General features: G+C 39.7%; 3 protein-coding genes across 5 annotated transcripts; 2 read left to right on the top strand and 1 right to left on the bottom strand.

The window, feature by feature from the left end:
- Positions 1 to 1,224: 1,224 nt before the first annotated feature.
- Positions 1,225 to 5,524, top strand: LOC115674098 (sucrose synthase 5-like). Of its 2 annotated transcripts, none has more exons than XM_056320097.1 (15): positions 1,225 to 1,579; positions 1,690 to 1,844; positions 1,990 to 2,182; positions 2,264 to 2,382; positions 2,479 to 2,695; positions 2,777 to 2,872; positions 2,965 to 3,138; positions 3,228 to 3,344; positions 3,423 to 3,589; positions 3,777 to 4,001; positions 4,105 to 4,671; positions 4,745 to 4,883; positions 4,987 to 5,066; positions 5,161 to 5,234; positions 5,337 to 5,524. In XM_056320097.1, the coding sequence occupies exons 1-15, from the start codon at positions 1,346 to 1,348 to the stop codon at positions 5,417 to 5,419; spliced, it is 2,640 nt and encodes an 879-aa protein (XP_056176072.1). In that variant the 5' UTR covers positions 1,225 to 1,345; the 3' UTR covers positions 5,420 to 5,524. The 2 variants fall into 2 exon arrangements, with proteins under 2 accessions (XP_056176072.1, XP_030452289.1); XM_030596429.2 differs by having other exon boundaries at positions 1,229 to 1,579; positions 5,205 to 5,234.
- A 1,472-nt stretch (positions 5,525 to 6,996) lies between these two features.
- LOC115674028 (autophagy protein 5) lies at positions 6,997 to 14,481 on the bottom strand. Of its 2 annotated transcripts, none has more exons than XM_030596340.2 (8): positions 14,237 to 14,481; positions 14,016 to 14,146; positions 13,778 to 13,844; positions 12,751 to 12,840; positions 11,906 to 11,993; positions 9,320 to 9,463; positions 9,099 to 9,230; positions 6,997 to 7,512 (listed from the first exon to the last, which is right to left on the bottom strand). In XM_030596340.2, exons 1-8 carry the CDS (start codon positions 14,333 to 14,335, stop codon positions 7,151 to 7,153), a joined length of 1,113 nt encoding a protein of 370 aa, XP_030452200.1. In that variant the 5' UTR covers positions 14,336 to 14,481; the 3' UTR covers positions 6,997 to 7,150. The 2 variants fall into 2 exon arrangements, with proteins under 2 accessions (XP_030452200.1, XP_056176002.1); XM_056320027.1 differs by having other exon boundaries at positions 6,997 to 7,494; positions 14,237 to 14,479.
- Positions 14,482 to 17,033: 2,552 nt separating this feature from the next.
- On the top strand, positions 17,034 to 19,483 carry LOC115674042 (uncharacterized). Its single transcript, XM_030596360.2, has 6 exons — positions 17,034 to 17,144; positions 17,537 to 17,573; positions 18,079 to 18,152; positions 18,246 to 18,339; positions 18,472 to 18,554; positions 18,930 to 19,483. The coding sequence occupies exons 1-6, from the start codon at positions 17,073 to 17,075 to the stop codon at positions 19,104 to 19,106; spliced, it is 537 nt and encodes a 178-aa protein (XP_030452220.1). The 5' UTR covers positions 17,034 to 17,072; the 3' UTR covers positions 19,107 to 19,483.
- The last annotated feature ends 559 nt before the right edge of the window (positions 19,484 to 20,042 follow it).

Raw genomic sequence — 20,042 nt, 5'->3', positions numbered from 1 at the left:
GTTGTCTTTCTGCATGTTGGACCGGATTCATCCCCACTGCATTGGTTTAGAATATACACGAGATGTGTTGCTTGAGCGTGTTGTTTGGACCGGATTCGTCCTGCTTTGTTTTTCCGTCGTTACAATGTCTGATTGATGTGTGGATTGGATTCATCCATTGGATTTGCTTCGAACGCTTTGCATATTTTGGAGAAGACACCAATCACGCACATCACGAGGGGTCGAGTCGTTGTCCCTTCCCCAAATGATGTGGTGACTTCACCTGAGGGCAGGCGTCAAAATTTTTCTATCTTTCAAAACCCAAAAGAGAACTATACGATGTTTCGCAGATCAGTTGACACTTAGGTGGTTAATTGGCCTCCTCTAACACCTAGCATTTTGGGTTGTCGATCGACCTAGAAACAATTGGTGGCAACTCCTAGTATGGTTTTAAGCACACCCGCATTTAGGGAAGCGAAGACTCTAGGTCGTAGATTGCGGGACGAATTTTTCTCGACTGACTTGGTATTTGATTTCGAAAGCAAGCTCCTTTCATCGGAGTATCTGGAGTGACCCCAAAGCCGCGACGGGGCGAGTGGAGCCGTGGCGCTACAGGCTGGGGAGTCCTCTGGGATTGGTTTCGAAACAACACCTGAGAGGATCCAGGCCACCGTTGATTGATGCTCAGCATCTGCTCCGTGTACGAAAAGACCCCGAATAAAGTGCCAAAAGATACAGAATGCATGAGAGATCCTCCTGGACTATAAAAGTGAACTTCATTCTATGAACACCAGCAGTTTGATATTCCCACGTAGCTCTTTGGTTTTGAAATACTCTCTCTTTTGTTTCCATCTCTTCTTGCTCTTGATGGCAAAAGGTGCACAAACAAGATCAGGAACCAAACAGTCTCAAATTCTCAAAGATTCCACCATGATTGATGGACGGCTTCAATGAGACAAGCCAAAAAAAGGGCCTGGCTTTGATGTGTGCGTCTCTCTCTCTCTCCCTCTCTGCTTCTTTCTTACTGTCACGAAAAGAAAAGAATGATGCTCACAATCACATACTTCTGTGAGAGATAGGCAGCCCAAATAAGCAATTGCCCTCCTTTTTTGGCCAACATTTCTTTTCTCAGGTAAGATTTGTCAGATTCTTTTCTTTTTCTCTTCTCTCACTTCAAGGAAAATGTTCGTTCTCCTCCTCTATCAATCTCTTTCAGGGCCCATCATAGCTTCGATTATTCGAAAATGTATAGGACTGGTTAACAGAAGAGCCGCGCCATGCCTCGGTGGTTTTCTATAAAATGGTGAGAAACATTGTGAGGGTGAATAACATAGACTTGTGAGAATTGTGAGTCTTTCGTAATCTAATGGATTCGAGCCCCTCCTTGAAGAAGAGGGAGTCGGTCGCCGCCAGCATGCCCGAGGCGCTCAGCCAGAGCCGGTACCACATGAAGAGGTGCTTCGCCAAGTACATGGAAAAGGGGAGGAGGATAATGAAACTCCACCACTTGATGGATGAAATGGAAAGCGTCATAGATGCCAAGACGGAGAGGGACCGCGTCCTGGGCAGTGATCTCGGGTACATCCTCTGTTACACTCAGGTTCGTTTGTCCCCACCTAAGGCTCTTTCTCTTTCCTAATGTTCTCCGCCGATATGATTGTTAACTCTCTCATCCCAACTGAGGCATCGCAACCCAAACATTTTTCCCAGGAAGCCCTTGTTGTCCCTCCACACATCGCTTTCGCCGTGAGACGGAGTCCTGGAAACTGGGAATTTGTCATAGTCAGTTCTGACTCTCTGTCCGTGGAGGGCATCAGTGGCGCTGATTACTTGAAGTTCAAGGAAATGATATATGATGAAGAATGGTTTGTAGTCTCCTTGGTTTCGGACTTCTTGTCATATGCACTCACCTTATTGCTGTTTGGAACCATAGTACATGTTTTTCCATTTTCCTCTACTACTCTCTATGTTTTGCTGGCTCAAGAGCAAAGTTTTCCGCTCTCTTGGCAGGGCAAAAGATGAGAATGCCCTGGAAGTGGACTTTGGAGCTTACGACTTCCCCATTCCGCACCTGACCTTATCTTCATCTATCGGGAATGGAGTCGATTTCATCTCAAAGTACCTCTCCTCAAAGCTGAGCGGAACGCCAGACAGTGCACAACCCCTTGTGGATTTCCTAGCATCCCTCAATTATCAAGGAGAAGTACGCAAAACTCATTCACACCCCGCGAGAATTATATGAGCAGATGTAATTCCTAACCCGATTAATCTTCTTCATTTTCAGAATCTCATGGTAAATGAAACACTTGACACTGCACCCAAGCTTCAGATGGCCCTGATTGTAGCTGAAGCATCCCTTGCATCAGTTCCAAAAGACACTCCATTCCAAACCTTCGAGATAAGGTATTTTCTAAAGTTTCCTCAGACAAATCCAGTAGGTCTTTGACTGACATCTGATACCACGAACATTTTCACTGTTTGTAACAATGTTAATGATAGGTTCAAGGAGTGGGGCCTCGAGAAAGGTTGGGGCGATACGGCGGAGAGAGTCAAGGACACGATCAGATCGCTGTCGGAAGTACTACAAGCACCGGACCCGACAAACATGGAGAAGCTCTTTAGTAGACTTCCAATAATATTCAATGTTGTGATATTCTCCCCCCATGGTTATTTTGGCCAGGCGGATGTGCTGGGCTTGCCAGATACCGGTGGGCAGGTAAATATCCTCATCAATCCTCACATTCGTTCCTGTTCACTGTCATATAGTCTGCTAAATATTTGTTGGCAACTACAACAGGTAGTTTACATTTTAGATCAAGTGAGGGCCCTGGAAGAGGAGTTGCTCCTCAGGATTGGACAGCAAGGGATTAATGCGAAGCCGCAGATACTTGTGGTCAGTTTCGGCACCTGACGAGCAACCGCTTCCCTGTAAATATATGTCAGTTTTTAGGAGTCGGTTTTCACAGTGTCTCTTTAACGTAACAGGTTACACGACTTATCCCCGATGCTCGCGGAACAAAATGCAACCAGGAACTGGAACCGATCATTGGAACCAAGCACTCCAACATTCTTCGGGTGCCATTTAGGACCGAGAAGGGCGTCCTTCGCCAGTGGGTTTCTCGTTTCGACATATATCCGTACCTTGAGAGATTTACCCAGGTAGGGATTCCAACTTCAAAATCAAACATTATCCCTGATCAACTTCTTTCTTGCATAATGGTTTCCTTCCTTCTGTCATCACTCACCAGGATGCGACTGTTAAGATACTAGACCACATGGAAGGGAAACCGGATCTTATAATCGGAAACTACAGTGACGGGAATTTAGTAGCGTCACTTATGGCTAGTAAACTGGGGATAACTCAGGTGCCTTATTGCTTCATCAGTTCACCAGCTAAGTGCTAATTCCGATTATTGACTAATCTAGAGTGCTTGAAAACCCAGGGAACAATTGCGCATGCACTCGAGAAGACTAAGTATGAAGACTCCGATGTCAAGTGGAAGGAGCTAGACCCAAAGTATCACTTCTCATGCCAATTCATTGCTGACACCATAGCAATGAACGCAACAGATTTCATCATAACAAGTACATTCCAGGAGATTGCTGGAAGGTCAGAGAAACGTCCAAATAACGTAACCTGCATTTGTTTGAGCTTTTAGCTGGGATAAACATATAATCTTCCACATTGTTACCGCAAAAAACCAATTTCAAAGTTAGCCAAATGAATAATTAAAATGAAGTATATTCTTAATATGCATCATCAAAGAGTTCTCAAGATTAGGTGCCAATATTTGCAGCAAAGATAGACCTGGGCAATATGAGAGTCATGCAGCATTCACACTCCCAGGGCTCTGCAGAGTTGTTTCGGGCATCAATGTTTTCGATCCTAAATTCAATATTGCTGCTCCGGGGGCTGATCAATCTGTTTATTTTCCTTACTCGGAGAAACAGAAACGAGTCACGTCATTCCATCCTGCAATCGAGGAGCTACTGTACAGCCGTGTGGACAATGACGAGCACATGTAAGTATTGCTGTTCCAGGCTGTGTCCTGAGCTCCTAAAGCTGTGTGTTAATATATCTGATTGCACTTTAATCACCATCGTATTTGACCATTGTGGCAACAGTGGGTATCTCACGGACAAGAAGAAACCCATCATCTTCTCTATGGCTAGATTCGACATAGTGAAAAACTTGACTGGTTTAGTAGAGTGGTATGGGAAGAATGCAAGGCTCAGGAATTTGGTTAACGTAGTCATTGTTGGGGGCTTCTTTGATCCTTCCAAATCCAAAGATAGAGAAGAAATGGCCGAAATAAGAAAGATGCACGGGTTGATAGAGAAGTACCAACTCAAGGGTCAGATCCGATGGATAGCAGCGCAGACTGATCGGTACCGAAATGGAGAACTCTACCGATGTATCACAGATACAAGGGGAGCTTTCGTGCAGCCTGCTCTCTATGAAGCATTCGGTCTGACCGTAATTGAGGCAATGAACTGTGGGTTGCCCACATTTGCCACCAATCAAGGCGGCCCGGCTGAGATCATTGTTGATGGAGTGTCAGGATTCCACATTGACCCCAATCATGGGGAAGAGTCCAGCAACAAAATTGCTGATTTCTTTGAGAAGTGTAAGGTGGACAACGAGTGTTGGAACAAGATATCTGCAGAGGGCTTGAAACGCATTAATGAGTGGTGAGTGTAATCTTCGCAAATATCCCGTACACTTTCATGGAATTGACTTGAACAAAACTCATTTGCTTTGCAGCTACACCTGGAAAATCTATGCAAACAAGATGTTGAACATGGGATGCATCTATACCTTTTGGAAGCAACTGAACAAAGAACAGAAGCAAGCAAAGCAGAGATATATCCAGATGTTCTATAGCCTTCAACTCAGGAACACGGTACTTCCTTTGTTCAGTTCCCCCCTTTTACTCTACGAGGCATGCTACAAAATTTCATGCCCTTCAGAAAATAAAGTGCTGGAATTCATGTTTTATGTAACAGATGAAGACTGTTCCTCTCAAAATTGATGAACCCGAACAACCGGCACCAAAGCCGCCACCAAAAGCACAGCCCACGATGAGGTAAATTTCCTAGGATAATTGCTGCATCTTTCAACGCATTTCAATTCTCAAAAGAAACATAGGATCAGATATCTTCTACCACATGCCTTATCAGGATTTCCTGTGAAAAGCTGAGGCATTTGCTTTGTTGTTGTGTAGCACAAGGAGGTCACAGTCGCGGTTGCAAAAGTAAGGATTCAGTGGCCCTACAGCTCCCATTTTAAATAAAATTCACTCTCAGCGATGTGAAAGCGACAGTATTCTGAAACATAATTGCCCTTGACTTTTCAGACTGTTGGGAGCCTAGAGGAATAAAACAAACGAGGAAGACATTGATTCAAACTGCAGGCAATCCTCCGCAATTTAGAGCCTGACTCTGCGTTGTCTAGCTGCTGAAAGTATTATCCAATATGTGTCGAGCAGCAAATATAATAATATGAAACTAAAGAATGGAATAATATGACGCACATTCTTTACTACCTCTTGCTTCTCTCGTCTGTGTACGTCGTCTCCTGCATCAGGTGCCTGTTTCATGCCACCAGGAATGCTAATTTGGATTGTCTGCAATGGACGAAACATGCACTCATTATCACATTTGGGGAAAAAGTTAATTCAAAGTCAGAAAACAGAAAAAGGAGAGGGGGGAGAAAACGAGGGAAACCAAAGGTGCCGTCAATGAACTCGATTCATGTATGTAAATACAATGCAAATTCACGTTGGGGACGCCAGCAAACCCTTCTGCCATGGAGTATTAGGCAGGCTTATTCTAGTAGCGACTATGATAAGAACTACGCACCATACAGAGAAAATAGGGAGAATCACCTCATGCAAATGAGGCATCTCTTCTCACCCAAACACTGGGCTCAGCCTGCAATCAAAAAGAATCACTTCCCCATTTTGACACCCTTTCCCGTTTGAATATTTCATAAATCTTTTTTTTTCTTTGATTATGTTCAAGCATTTCCAACTATATAAATGATGACAGAGCTCAAATGCTGTGTATCCCAGAACACGACTTGACCAGAGGACAAACCTTTTCATGGAATGTCCTGGACAAAGACGTTGCAGTTTTGTAATGATCTTATTCCTAGAAGTACTTGAAAGCTTTCGTAGTCTTAGGTGGACTCAACTTGGACCATATATGGTCACTAATAACAAATTGTACCAGCGTATATTTATATTTAAAAGCCCGATTTCATTTGAACTCGTTCAGTCTTCAAGCTCTGCTAGATCATTCATCTTCTCTTCCCTTTTTTTCACTTTCATAGTTACCCAATTGAAAATGAAATCAAAGATGAGAAGAAAAAGAGTGGATGACTAGAAAGGCTATTTATTTTCAGGAAACAACTACGTATCAAATTAACATACAAAGACAACAATCTTCTGGTTATGAATGTTTCCCACTAGAAAAGAATTTTCACTAGAAATGTGAAATAGCCACCACAATGTTGCTCATCTGATGCTCAGATTACTCTTATAACAATTTTGATAACGGGAATCGATTTACGTAACATTTTACGAGACGCAACAATTCTGAAAGTAGCCCAAGAAACATGCTAAATGGTGCTAGTAATGATCAGCTAATGATATCGGGGGTTGTCGTCTAGAGATGGCGACCATGACAACATGCGGGAGGGGGTGGTGGTTAATGACGGTAACCGTTCGACCGTGGCAACAAATCCGAAAAAACAGTTCTTTTATGTTAAAAGCACAGAAAGCTTTTCCAGAATGCAGGAAATCATTTTGCATGGAAATGAAAGGTGAGCCGTAATCATAAGCCAAATAGTAACCAGAGGAATTCTGACTCCCTGATACTTCCTTCTAAAGAATCTCAAACATAATCTAGAAAGCGGTTTCCTGCTCCGGCCATCAGAGAACTGCCTCAAACATTTATTCAAAGTGACTGCTGAGTAGAACACAGTGAAGAGACAGAAAAAGAAAGGACAGTATGTGAAGAATTTCTTCTATGCTGAGATCGCCGTATTTATTCATATCATGACTTTCTGTACAGTTTCTTTACAGCAAGTGAATTCTAGGAATTTCTCATTCTAAGAAATCAAGGACATCAATGACTACAAGGGGAAAAACAAGTATAAGACCCATAGTCATCGAGGATTTGCGTGTGCAACTTTAATAAACACACAGATGTGAAGAAAATGTTCCGGGTGCATTAAGTTGTTCACAACCCAAGAGAAAGGTAACTCCAATTTAGGCTCAATGCCGTGGATTCTTAAAAGCTTTAATTCAGCAGTGTTTGACGAAGAGTGAGGCTCGACAGCTTCACAGTTTTTTTCTGTCCTCTCTTCAGCGCTTCCACGCGCATCTTGGTTGTCCTCTTGAGAAACACAAGGAGCGTTCTTGTCATCCTCAACTTCTGTTTTAGACACATCCTCTTCGATGAATGATTTGTCGGTAAAAATCTCTGGTAAAAGAGCCTTCACTGCATCACCTAGTGTAAAGCATTTACCTACATTCCACGAGCTAAATTAACAATCTTATAAAAAAAATCACTAAATTGTTGAGACAGCTTGTCGTAATATACATCTATCCTGACAAAGTTAAGGAATGAAGAGGCCAACATATTAAACAGGACTGCGTATGGACACAACATAAGGGGCATGCATTGCAAAAACTGCAGCGTACATAATATGAAGTCTCTCTCGGGATATGGGAAGGCCTTAGAGTCAGAACCATTTTATAAGTGCTTTTCCTTTAACCTACACCCTACCTACATGAAAAATAGTTCTCAGCAATATAGTTCTCTACCATCCTACCCACACTGATATCTGTCATAGTTAACTATAAGTCAAAACACCTGAACCTGAACTTTGAAGCATTATCCCATCCATTTTAACTGTCAGAATGAGTTTGAACATCTCTCATTCGACAGTCCTTTGGACTTGAGCAATAGAATCTATACAAGCATCAAGTCCCTGGCTGCAGCGAGGGGTGTCAAGGGTTCTGTTCGGATCAGGCATTTAAGGAAACCCAAGCCTGCCCGAAAAGTCCCCAACATGAACAAGTTAACCTGAAAAGATTAGCCGAACTAAACAGTTTGAGACAAGTTGGGCTTCCGGTTCCCTGTTTGTTTTAGGCACTTTGCTTTTTTCATTTTCAAGAGTTTTAGAAGTTTTATTTTTCAATTGAAAAGGTATGGCAAAAATTATTCGGTACAGTAGAAAAAATTGATAAAAACACAGAATTAGATCAGCTAGAATCTCGATGAGTGGTGGTGGTCTTCATCTTCTTCATCCTTAGGCTTGAGAGAAGGACAAAAACAAACAGCAATCTGATATTCTATTGTTCATCACAGCAATATAATTAATGATTGACTGGAAGCGCATGGATACAGGTTATGCCTTGAAAATAAACAGTCTGGGAGTAGAGAGAGGAGTCGCTGATCTGCTTCTCATTTCATCGTTGGAGAGAGAGAGAGAAGGAACAAACTTGTGAAAATTTCATCGGAAACTGCTGGACAAGTGGTCGGACATCGTTAATCTTTCCGGCAAAGTCCACGATTGCTTGCATTCTCATCAAGCAATCCACGCTCAATCATCAATATTCGTTTGCCTAAATTTGTTCCTTTTGCAGATCTAGGGAAGAATCTATTGTTATTCATCTTCTTTTTTTTGCCTGGACGTGCTCCCTAAATTTGTTTTGGTTGTCTAATCTGTTGAGTTTTTCATGTTTTCTTTTTCCAATTTTTGGGTCGTTCTGCTATTTCAATTACCAACCAGATACACAAACAGAGCCTTGCAAGTAGGCTTTTTGTGTAGCCCGAACACATAATTATGTTACACGAACCAAACCGGAAAAAATCCAGTTCAATTTTCGGGCATCTTGGATACTTTTTGTACACCCCTAACTGTAGCTAACAGGAAAATAGAAAGCAATGCCAGTTCCTATAAACAATTGAATAAAATTCATAATAGGGAAATGACTGACAAGGAATGCTGTTATCCTGGAGGGGTAAATAATTGACCGGGCAAACAACCAGTTATAACATAAGGGTAATGCTGCCAATTAGGTAAAATCAAGGCTGTCATGGTTTACCTTCTTCTTTGAGAACCTCAACAGGGTGATTTATGTAAGAGATCTTGTCCCAACTATCAATTTCAGGTGCATCCTCTAACTCATCAAAATCTTCAGTAGCACTGCAAACATACAGTCGGACTGGAATTCTGCCTGAACGGAGAAAATTGAATATTATTTAAAGACAAGCATAACCAAGAACACAAAGGCCATGCGGCAGAGACAATGAGGATTCTGCAAACCTGTCTTGGCTTGTCCAGCCATATCTGTGTCAGCACTGCTTTCTTTGGATCTTAATGAAATTGAATTCTTCTTGACAATGTACTCATCCTCAAGTACACCAAGTTTAAGCTTCAGCGATACCTGCCGGTAGGCTTCCAGATCACCTGAAAAAGACGCAATACAGCCGAGTAACAATCACGAGATGCCCAATTGTTCACAAATTTCAAACCAGTAAAGCTGAAAAAAGTCCCATGTAGATAATCTGAAAAGATATCTCTTGCTTTCTGACATGCTTATCTGATTATCACCATACTAAGCCGTTCCTAATATATCTTCATATATGTGGAAGGACCATGAAGAGGCCTCAAGAAAATATTATTTGCAGATGTCTTAATACAAGAAAACAACACGGGGATGCTAATCATAAGGTTGCTCCTAAACAACCTGCAGAGGTCAGGGAAAAATCGACGCTGCAGTGGATTGATAAGGCTGCACACATTTATTTGACAATTCACCCCAGTTCCCATAATGTGGAAGGCTGGTGCAGTGATTTGTACACTTGACATATATAGGACACCGAAATGCGAAATCACCATTGACAAAGTCTAGGTGGCCCTTCAATGATCCTAATGGAAAATTAACTGATTGAAAAAGCTAAAAAATAGTAAGGACCCTTTTGTTACAACGTCTTCTAAGAAACAAGCTATTTATTTTCCCACCAAAACTTAAAATTTGTCCAAATTTGAAAAAAAAATACTAAATAATTATACGCGAATCTACATATTCACCTTTGTATGTTTCAAAAGGCTGTCAGCCGTTTCGTGCTAAAAAAAAGTCAAAGTGTGTGTGCCACGAGATTTGCAAAAAGCCAAAAGTTAAAAGCAAAAGTAACTCCAACCAGACCCTGAACTATTTCAAGGAAAATGACTAAAAGGTTGGATATCAACCATACGCTAATTGCAAAGGCTAGTAGCACAACGACCTTCTGTTTAATCTTTTTTGTTTAAAATGAGCAAGTATCAGAGTTTGTCTTCTTGTCCAGGAGCAAATAACAGAGTTCTTTTTTCTTGTAGAGGAGCCACTATTAAGTTTAAAGTCTATAAAGTAAAAAAACACCAGCGCATTGAAAAACCTCTGTCGATAGCATCAATACCATTCAAACTGGAATGGAACAGATGCAGTAACACTAGCACAGGACTCCCTTAAGAGCAAGGCTGACTATTTAATCACAAAACAAACGAACAAAAGATGTATCAGTAAATCAAAATATTGTCATGGCACGATATACATAAATTTTTAAAAGGATTTTATTAGACAAAATTGCAATCATGGAACTCCTCTGTTAATACAAGTCAAAGCTATTCTTCAAGAGCTCTTCAGGATTTACAAATTAAGTTTCCAATAAAATGTTGCGGAGATGTATCCAAAATGTAAAAAAATCAAAAGAGACGTTCTTTCATTTGAAAATACATCACATAATTTTTATTCAAAGTGATAGAAAACCTAATGGACAATAATGACATAGAAAATTCTCCTGCCAATGGGGAAGATCTCACAAGATATTTTTCCATAGAACTTCTCAAAAATTTAATACAAAATGCATGTGGGAAAATCAAAACGAAGTAATGAAAGCATTAACCAGATACAGATTTCTAATCAATAAAGATCAAAGTCATATCAAAAGAATCAATTTAAGGAAGAGACAAATCATTAAGGGAAGAAACTTACCATTACGAAAAAGATAAGGAAAATGCTACTATACGAAACCTTATATATACATGTTCTCTGATAAATACTTCAGGAAAAAGAAAATATCCATGCTAACAAAAACTTAGGACACTTTGGACTTTTGGATGGAGACATTTAAGACACCTTGTAGTTTCCAATAAAATGTTGCGGAGATGTATCCAAAATGTAAAAAAATCAAAAGAGACGTTCTTTCATTTCAAAATACTTCACATAATTTTTATTCAAAGTGATAGAAAACCTAATGGACAATAATGACATAGAAAATTCTCCTGCCAATGGGGAAGATCTCACAAGATATTTTTCCATAGAACTTCTCAAAATTTTAATACAAAATGCATGTGGGAAAATTAAAACGAAGTAATGAAAGTATTAACCAGATACAGATTTCTAATCAATAAAGATCAAAGTCATATCAAAAGAATCAATATAAGGAAGAGACAAATCATTAAGGGAAGAAATTTACCATTACGAAAAAGATAAGGAAAATGCTACTATACGAAGCCTTATATATACATGTTCTCTGATAAATACTTCAGGAAAAAGAAAATATCCATGCTAACAAAAACTTAGGACACTTGGGACTTTTGGATGGAGACATTTAGGACACCTTGTAGAAATTAAGGTACCGATGAGTCAATTATTCGTTTGCTTTCATAATGTGATTAACCTAAAGCCCATCCATAGGTTAGAAAAGGTTTGCCCCGTGATTTTTTTTCCACTCAGGGCTACAAAGATCATCATTATACTCAAGTTCATCTGAACTCCAGCTGCAGAGTTTATTAGATCAACACCAGTTTACAATAACTTAACTTTTCTAGCAGAAAAGGCCTTTTGGCTCTTGAAATAGGAATGCATACCATTCGTTACACTTTGCCAAAGCTCCGATTGATCAGATTGAGACATATTCATGACATTTTTGCAGTTCCCATTAATAATATAAGCTGCCTGCAAATATAATGGGATGAATCATTTGTTAAGAACAAAATACATTCTCCTCTTCACAAGTATTTCACTTACAAATATAAACAAATAAATTTCTTCCGGTAGTTCATTTCAAATACTCCCTCCTATGATCAAGTAGTACCAAACTAGCCAATGAATCTTGCATGACTTGCCACGACAAATTATCTCACATGTCTCTAGAAAGAACAGGCCCATCAACAAGCTAAAGTTGAAACATAAACCCAGCCACACGTGAACTAAAAAAGAACACTCCAATCCCCAAGGTCATGCCAAATAAGAAAAGTCATTTTAAGTTAATCTTCAATCTAAGTCAAGGGCTGAAAGCCGGGACAGCAAAAATATTTTTCAAGCAAGACCAAAGTTACCCCTCGGACTTTATATGGAGAAAAGCATCATTTTTTTCCTCCAAATAACTAAAAAGCAGTGCCAATAGCATAAAATGCAATTTTTCAAGCAACAATTTATCCGCAACAGAGTTCTCTTCTATTCCTTTCCAGTATCCTAAACAAACAGGCAGCAAGTAAAATTTACAAACATAAACAGACCTAAACAAACAGGCAGCAAAAATTAAGAATCACGAACATAAACATATAGAACTTTTACAATTTACAAACACTTAAAAAAATTTAAAAATTTTGAAATTGTCTATATAACTCTCATGCAGTAACAACCAATAATTAATTAATATTTAAAGTTGTACAGTCCCTCTTGCAAAGAGCAAAAAAATATGTATGCCAACCTCCTTAAGAGAATTGATAAAACTCCATTTTACACTATCTTCACCTTCGCAGGGGACCAATACGTTGCTTGGATATCCTCTGAAATGTACCTGCAAACAATTGATGTTTCATGAGATGGATATGACAAGATCTATCCAAACTGCATACGAGTCCCTACCCAATTCTAACATTAAGTCCACTGTTTGGCCATAGTGCCATTAATCTAGAGTACCTTAATAGCAAGAAACATAACATGAGAAGAATGATGGTTAATTTGTCATATACTAGCTTTGATCAGAAATTAATGTTGAGGACCATGGTGAAAACAGTATACATAAGAGGCACACATGCAACTTAAATTAGTCAACCAAATGCCAGAAAATAACACACAAACAAAGAAGAAGAAGAAGAATTCATATAATGATAATGGAGATGGCATCACCAGTAGAGCGCTCTGGAGTGAAGAAGAAGAGAAGAAGAAATGGAGATATCATTGCAGACCACTAGAGAAGCGTGTAGACCAAAGAAGGGCAAAAAGAAAGAATAAGATAATGGAGATAGATCTGTTCCATAAAATGATTTGTGGGCTTCGATATCTCATTTTTCATAAGTTGAACTTGTAAATGACGACTGAATTATTATCTCTATCAAATCCACTTTCAACAGATCACTTCCCACAAATGATGCCATGGTGCAACAATGACAATAACTTCATGGCTTTCCAGCACCACCAGCACAAAACACTTATTGCACTAGCGGTGGATGGAGCAAAGCTCTATAGATTGATACATCAAAACACAAATTGAAGAATTCCATTTCTTTCCGCATGTATGAATTGAAATTCCGTTTCAAACATGTGGCACGCAATTACCCTGTTCACATCTCTTGACACTACGTAGCATGCCATTCATTGTCCATTGAATCCTTGGCACATGCCATGTACTGTCCATTGAATCCTTGGCACAAACCGCAAACCCTAATATGTCGATCGTAAAAACCCTGTTCCTAGTTACTGAAGGCAAGCAATGAGAAAAAAAAACTCCATACCGTCAAATTCCAAGGCCTCTGCGGTTCGGGGCATAAAAGATCAAAAAGAACTCCCGTCGGGATGAACCTGCGAAGCAATCCACACAATTCGATCAGCTCTCAACCAACGACCCACAGATATTCTCGCCAAATTCGATGTCCACCCAGTCAAAAACCATCGCGCCGCGACAACATCGAACCGGCGAAACCGGCAACAACCCCCGGCAGCGACGGCCCGAAAAAGAAGAGCCCCGTTTACCATTTCAAGGGCAGGCCGTTGTATTCGAACCAGACCGTGTCCACGCCGGGCGGGGGCGGGAGGGCGCCGCCGAAGTGGGGCTTGACGTGGGGGATCAGCAGCGGGAGGTACCCAACCCGGGGAGCCAGAATCTGAGACGCGCGGAACGATCGGGAAATTAGGGGTTTCTCGAATTCGAAGCAGAAAACAGTGGAAAAAAACAAGCTTGATCGATGCGATACGAGGAGAGGCGGAGGAGGAGGGAGGGCGGTGACGTCGGCCTCGTGGAGATGGATCTGCAGCGGGATGGCGCCCTTCCACACGTACTCCGGCGCCTCCATCGCCGCCGCCGCAGCCGCCGCCGCCGTCCTAGGTCGACGGAGGAAGGGAACCGCCGCGAGCTCCGATCTGAGCCCCCGGAGATGACGGAAGTTCTGCCGCTCGGCGGAGACGTGGTCTTCTTCTCGGCGGAGATCGCTTCCCTTCTTTTAAAATCTCTCGAGAGTCTCCGAACTTTTTCTTATTGCTATTTTCAGTACCGCCTTTGAACTTTTTTCATTCAATTGAGCCCCCTGCGCTACTAGTTTCATTCAATTCTGGTCCTTCCCCATTGAATACGTGATTGGAAAAGGTTGACGGGGACCGCGCGGTCGGTTCCGAGATATACGGATGTAGACAAAGAAACGGCGGAGAAAACGTACATAGAGAGGTCGGCGGCAGCGGCGGCGGCGGTTGGCGGTCGGTGGCGGCGGCGGCGGCGGTTGGCGGTCAACGGCGAAGACTGTCACCGAGGAGCACCTAACGACCTCATTTGACTTAAGTGAGAAGTTTTCGAGAGCTAAGTGCAATTGAAATTAGTTTAATGAAAACAAACAATGCGAATTTGATGATGAATTCATAAATCGTAAATGAATATTGAATTCTAAGATGAAAACTAGTATTTGTGTCATAGACATATGCATTATCAATTAAAGGATATTACAAAATATGAAAATTTAAGTTAGATTCATTGCTCATGACAATTCAAGGGATAATGACATTAATATTCCTTTGAGATTTTCTCATTCCTCAATGATTTTATTTTCCACAATATCTTCCTTACACTTTTAAAAAGCGATACATTCTACCAAAGTCATTGAGAGATTCTATTTGATGTGGACGAAATATTTCATTTTAGTTTCTAATTAATTTTGTTCAATATCGTCATTATTCTTTATTTATTTGTGACACGTCAAATTTAGATTGACTTCCATGTTTAATTAATTATGTCACAACAATAAATTCAAACATAACATGTTAATTAAATGGATTACACAATACAAAAACATTTAAGATATAAATGATTACTTGTGTTTACACGCAGTAAGAATTTTAAATGTATGTAAACATGTCATGTTAACACAATAAACATACACAAATTATTAAATTCAACAAGTGCAAACGGGTTATAAATAGATAAACGGGTCAATTCATACTTGCAAATGTTTATTATTCGTTGCAATTATTTACATGAATGTATTGACGCGTGTAACATACGTCTTGTCAAGGAGTATATAAAAACAAGGGATGTGTTCATTAAAAGTCATAAAATTTATTACGAAAGTGCAATTGAATCCTAAAACTTGTAAAAAGTGTAATTAAGTCTTAAAATTTATCAAAATGGTTCAAATGAGTCATAAAATTAACACTGTCAAATATAATAATGGAAAATGCTGACATAGCTTATTTTAATATTTTCTCTCTCCTACGTGGCCAAAACGACGACCTTGCCTGCCATCCCCCCACGCTCGCCGGCCCCTCCCGCCTGTCCTCCTCCCCTTTTTTTCTTACTTTTAAATTTGCTTACGTTTTACATTTAATTTAAAAAAATTAGTATTAAAAATCAAATTTGAGCCAAAACGATATCGTTTTAACCACGCAGGAGAGAGAAAATATTAAAATAATCCAAGTCGGCATTTTCCGTTAGTAAATTTGACGGTGTTAACTTTGGGACTCATTTCAACTATTTTGATAAATTCTAGGACTTAATTGTACTTTTTGTAAGTTTTAAAGCTCAATTGCACTTTTGGAACAAGTTTTGGGACAAGTTTTGGGACTTCTAGTGAACATATCCTTAAAAACAATTACTTGTTCTAGATTAGGGTCATTGAGATTTATCTCATAGAATATTTGATAACCCACATAACACTAAAGCGAAGGTTGTTTAAGAGAAAGAACCAAAATATGATTGTTTTAAGGACAAAATTTAAACAAACAAATAAGTTCAAGAACGAAAAATTTATAACAAAATGACAAATCGGTAACTCTAACGGCCACATCAGGACTTCATGATATTGAACAATGAACAAAAGTTCAACAACTGCCAGTGCTATTACCCAAAAAGAAATCATAACATTGCTTAGCGTTTTCACATATAAGAAAATATTGTTGTAGTTATTATTCACACATAAATTGCATTCGAATACAAAAAGTCTTTATATATCATTTCAATTGCAATGATATTGTAAAGGGTAAAAAAAATTATTTTTAATTTATTTTTTGCTACTACCCAAATATTACATCAATAATAAAAGTACAATAAATTAGCTCACTTCTTGCATTATAAACATATAAAAAGTTATGAACGAGATAATAACACAAACAATTCTTGAACTTTAGCTCAATATGCAATGCGATCCCTAAACTTTTAATTTGTTCAATGTAATCCTTAAACTTTAGTTTCATGTTCAATGTAATTCTTAAACTTTTAATTTATTCCATATGGTTTCTCTAAATTTTCGGTACATGTTCAATTTAGTCTCCGTGAACAAAAAGTTCAAAGAGACTATATTGAATAGATTAAAAATTCATGAATCATATTGCATATTGAACAAAAATTCAGGTATTGTTTGTATTATTTTCTACAAGCTTAGTGATAGCTACGCGCACATTTGCTAGTGTGGATCAATAGGGTCGCTTCCTATTTGGGATTCTACACAGATTCATATGATAGATGGTAGATGTTAAATCGCAATCAAGAATTGACCCGAGGTTTTACGCAGAGGATTCGAAGTCGGGAAGGGAGGAACTGGGGCAATAATGTTCACGAACGATCGGAGGCAAGAGGAGCGAACGGGAAGATATGGCACCCCCAGGTTGCAGTACCTCCAGGTTCTGTTCTCATCAAGATCCCACCTTTCCCCCTTTTCCTTGTGCTTTCGTCTTCTTCGGTTCATGGGTGTTTGGTCATCTGTCGGCCCGACTTCGATTCTGGGGTTTTTGGGGTTTGATCCTAACTGTGTCCTGCTGGACCGACTGTGACTTTGGGACCTTGAATTGGTTCCTGCTTTCCCTGAAAATGGTGGGTAATTCACGCCTGCCTCGCTCGAGCTGCCGAGAGGATAGGATCGGTTTTTTCTTCTTCTGTCCTTCGTTTCTTGTATTTTGAAAGGCAGGCGACCAACTTCCTCGTGCGAGCTCCTGTATCTATTTCTACATTCTCTGATGGAGTTTAGAGTCGAACCTTTTTGTGCTTAATGTCTTTTTCCTTGTTTTGTTTTCAGGATTTGGTGAGCCAGTTCCAGAATGCTACGACTGAAGGTAACGCGGATCTTTGTGCGTGCATTATCTGTCTTGGTGAAATTGGTTTGTGCTCACTTAGTGATTTGCATTGTTCACCCGCCATTATGGATGAGGAAGGTCATGCCAAGCTTTGGGTTTTGCACAGTAGATAAAACAAAAATCAGGGTTGTAGCTATTGAATGTAAATGTGTCTAGATGATTTGTTGAGGGCGATGATTGTGGAATATGGCACAGGATTATATATTCAGTGAGGAACTTTTAAGGGCCCAATTCTCTGGATGAAATGCAGCCTAGAAATTTGAATGCATTTTCGAGTCTCCTACAGTTAACTTAATATTCTCTGTTCTTTTTATTCAAGGTTCCTTCTCCTGTTTTTACTCCCTGTAGTCATGAAATATTGTGACTGGTTACGTGGAAATGCATCGTCAAGATGTAGTTTTTTGGAATTCCAGCTTGCATTTATTGATACAGCAACCATTTATGTGAATGATTTCATCATGACTAATTGTTTCCTCATGTCCAGAGATGAAAGAAAAAATCGCTGCCAATTTGGGGAATTTTGCTTATGATCCCTACAATTATACATTCTTGCGCCAGGTCTAGAACCTTCATATTCTGATTACTTGAATGGATAATTTCTTGATCTGGTGTTAATGATATTCGACTAATTCAATTTTTACTCTGAAACAGCTCAACGTTTTGGAGCTTTTTCTGGATTGCATGACTGAACCAAATGAGAAACTTATTGAATTTGGAATTGGAGGAATATGCAATTCATGCGCAGGTAAATTCAGGAATTCCAAGCTGTAGATGATAGATCAATCATGCAAGTTAAGGTTAAAATTTGTCTCTCGTAAAATATTAATTGATAATTTTTTTTCTACTTAACAATTTGTCAGTCTTTTTTTCTCTACAGAGCCAGCAAATGCTGCAATCATCACTCAGAGTGGTGGGATCCCCCTCGTTATTCAATGTCTATCAAGCCCTGTAAGGAATACTGTGAGTGGAGAACCTGCCTTTCTGTGAATGCTTCAACTCTTCTGCCACAAAAGACTAAATGTCAGTTTCAAATTGGGCTTGAGATTGAATCCTTAAGTACATGCATACTACACCGCAATGTAGTGACAAATTTTAGCATATTCTGCAAACAGAATGAAGTCACAGGCATCTTTATCGATTATGCTGAAGTGAAGATGTGATGCTTTAAACTGCCGCATTTACATTCGCCCCCACACTGCACCCCACGCAAAAAATGAAAAAAGAATCTGCTTCACTTACATGGAGGAATAATGAATAAATTAATTGGAGATAATGAAGTGTTTAGTTGGTTCATTGGTATGAGTGTGCTTTTTGAGTTTGCCTGATGATTTACAGGTAATGTATGCCCTCGGATCTCTTTACTATTTGTGCGATGCATCCAACAAAGAAGAAATTTTGAAGCCAGAATTAATTGATTTGATCAAGAGGTATGCTGCCGCTGGAAACGTTAGCATCAACTTTAGCAATCTGGCTAATGCATTCCTGGAGAAGCACGTCTCAGAAAACAAATGAAATTGGTAATGGCTACTGTCATGGATAACATGCGAGATCGCATTTTGAACATGCCTAGTCTTTCTCGTGTCCTTGCCACCAGTAATTGCATACCTCCTGCCAAAGGTCATAACTTCCATTCACTTTGGCAAAATTTTGGTACAAATTACTAGCTAGTAAACCTTTATAGGGTCAGGCAAGTCGTTGCCATCTGTAAGTAACAGGATCTCCTGGTGCAAATGTAACTTCAAAAGGTTCGAGACTTCATTTGCCTTTCGACATTTTGAAGATATCACTTTCTGTAAAGTGTTGCTGAACTGCTGTAGCCCCATCTTCTAATGAATCTGATGTAGATTAGCAAAACGCCATTTGATTGGTTTCTTGTCCCTTTCTGCTAATATTTTGAACCTGTTCCTGTTGCACGAAAGATGAATTAATCGGACTGATTAGTAGATTGGGCAGATAATCGATATGAGCTGAGGTCTGAAGTTTGTGCCGGCCCTTCACAGTGGAGCAGAGTCAGAACTTTTACGATGCATTCATAGGATTTTCGATAAATGCGACCATCATCTATCCCGAGAAGTATATGTTATATGCAAGTTTGCGAGCTAAGCTGGCTTGGAATGGTATATCTTTTTGGTATAAGTATCTTATTTCACAGTATTCTCCCTTGTACTTTGAGGAAATTAGCAATATTTTCCCTGTATCTTAGATAGAATTGCTGAATCTACCATTGTTAGGACTTTCCGAAGGGGTGACATAATTACGTCTTTATGAATTGATCGTTCCATTTCAACAACTGAACAGTTTCGTAAAAATCACAATCCGTAGAGGGAGTGCCCTCCATTTGTCAAAAACCATCGATCCACAATTATTGCCCAAAACTGTGAAGTTACAAATGAATTGGACTGCGACTGGATATTTACCATACAATGATGAATCGAGTTGATGTCCAAC

Source organism: Syzygium oleosum, unplaced genomic scaffold, assembly GCF_021117445.2.
Source record: "Syzygium oleosum isolate NSW1041296 unplaced genomic scaffold, Sole_v2.1 Sole_v2.19, whole genome shotgun sequence".
Classification (NCBI taxonomy): domain Eukaryota; kingdom Viridiplantae; phylum Streptophyta; class Magnoliopsida; order Myrtales; family Myrtaceae; genus Syzygium; species Syzygium oleosum.
The sequence above is the reverse complement of the archived record's forward strand: the minus strand, read 5'-3'. Positions and strand labels throughout refer to the sequence as shown.

What these genes read in the sequence shown, in the direction of transcription:
- LOC115674098 (XM_056320097.1), top strand. Translation starts at nt 1,346, where the DNA reads ATGGATTCGAGCCCCTCCTTGAAGAAGAGGGAGTCGGTCGCCGCCAGC. An exon ending in AAAGCACAGCCCACGATGAG is followed by an intron (nt 5,067 to 5,160) that starts GTAAATTTCCTA and finishes ATGCCTTATCAG; the next exon opens with GATTTCCTGTGAAAAGCTGA. An exon ending in TCACAGTCGCGGTTGCAAAA is followed by an intron (nt 5,235 to 5,336) that starts GTAAGGATTCAG and finishes TTGACTTTTCAG; the next exon opens with ACTGTTGGGAGCCTAGAGGA.
- LOC115674028 (XM_030596340.2), bottom strand. Translation starts at nt 14,335, where the DNA reads ATGGAGGCGCCGGAGTACGTGTGGAAGGGCGCCATCCCGCTGCAGATC. An exon ending in CTCCTCCTCCGCCTCTCCTC is followed by an intron (nt 14,147 to 14,236) that starts GTATCGCATCGA and finishes CGCGCGTCTCAG; the next exon opens with ATTCTGGCTCCCCGGGTTGG. An exon ending in AGAGGCCTTGGAATTTGACG is followed by an intron (nt 12,841 to 13,777) that starts GTATGGAGTTTT and finishes AATTGTTTGCAG; the next exon opens with GTACATTTCAGAGGATATCC.
- LOC115674042 (XM_030596360.2), top strand. Translation starts at nt 17,073, where the DNA reads ATGTTCACGAACGATCGGAGGCAAGAGGAGCGAACGGGAAGATATGGC. An exon ending in CCAGAATGCTACGACTGAAG is followed by an intron (nt 17,574 to 18,078) that starts GTAACGCGGATC and finishes CCTCATGTCCAG; the next exon opens with AGATGAAAGAAAAAATCGCT. An exon ending in AATATGCAATTCATGCGCAG is followed by an intron (nt 18,340 to 18,471) that starts GTAAATTCAGGA and finishes TTTTCTCTACAG; the next exon opens with AGCCAGCAAATGCTGCAATC.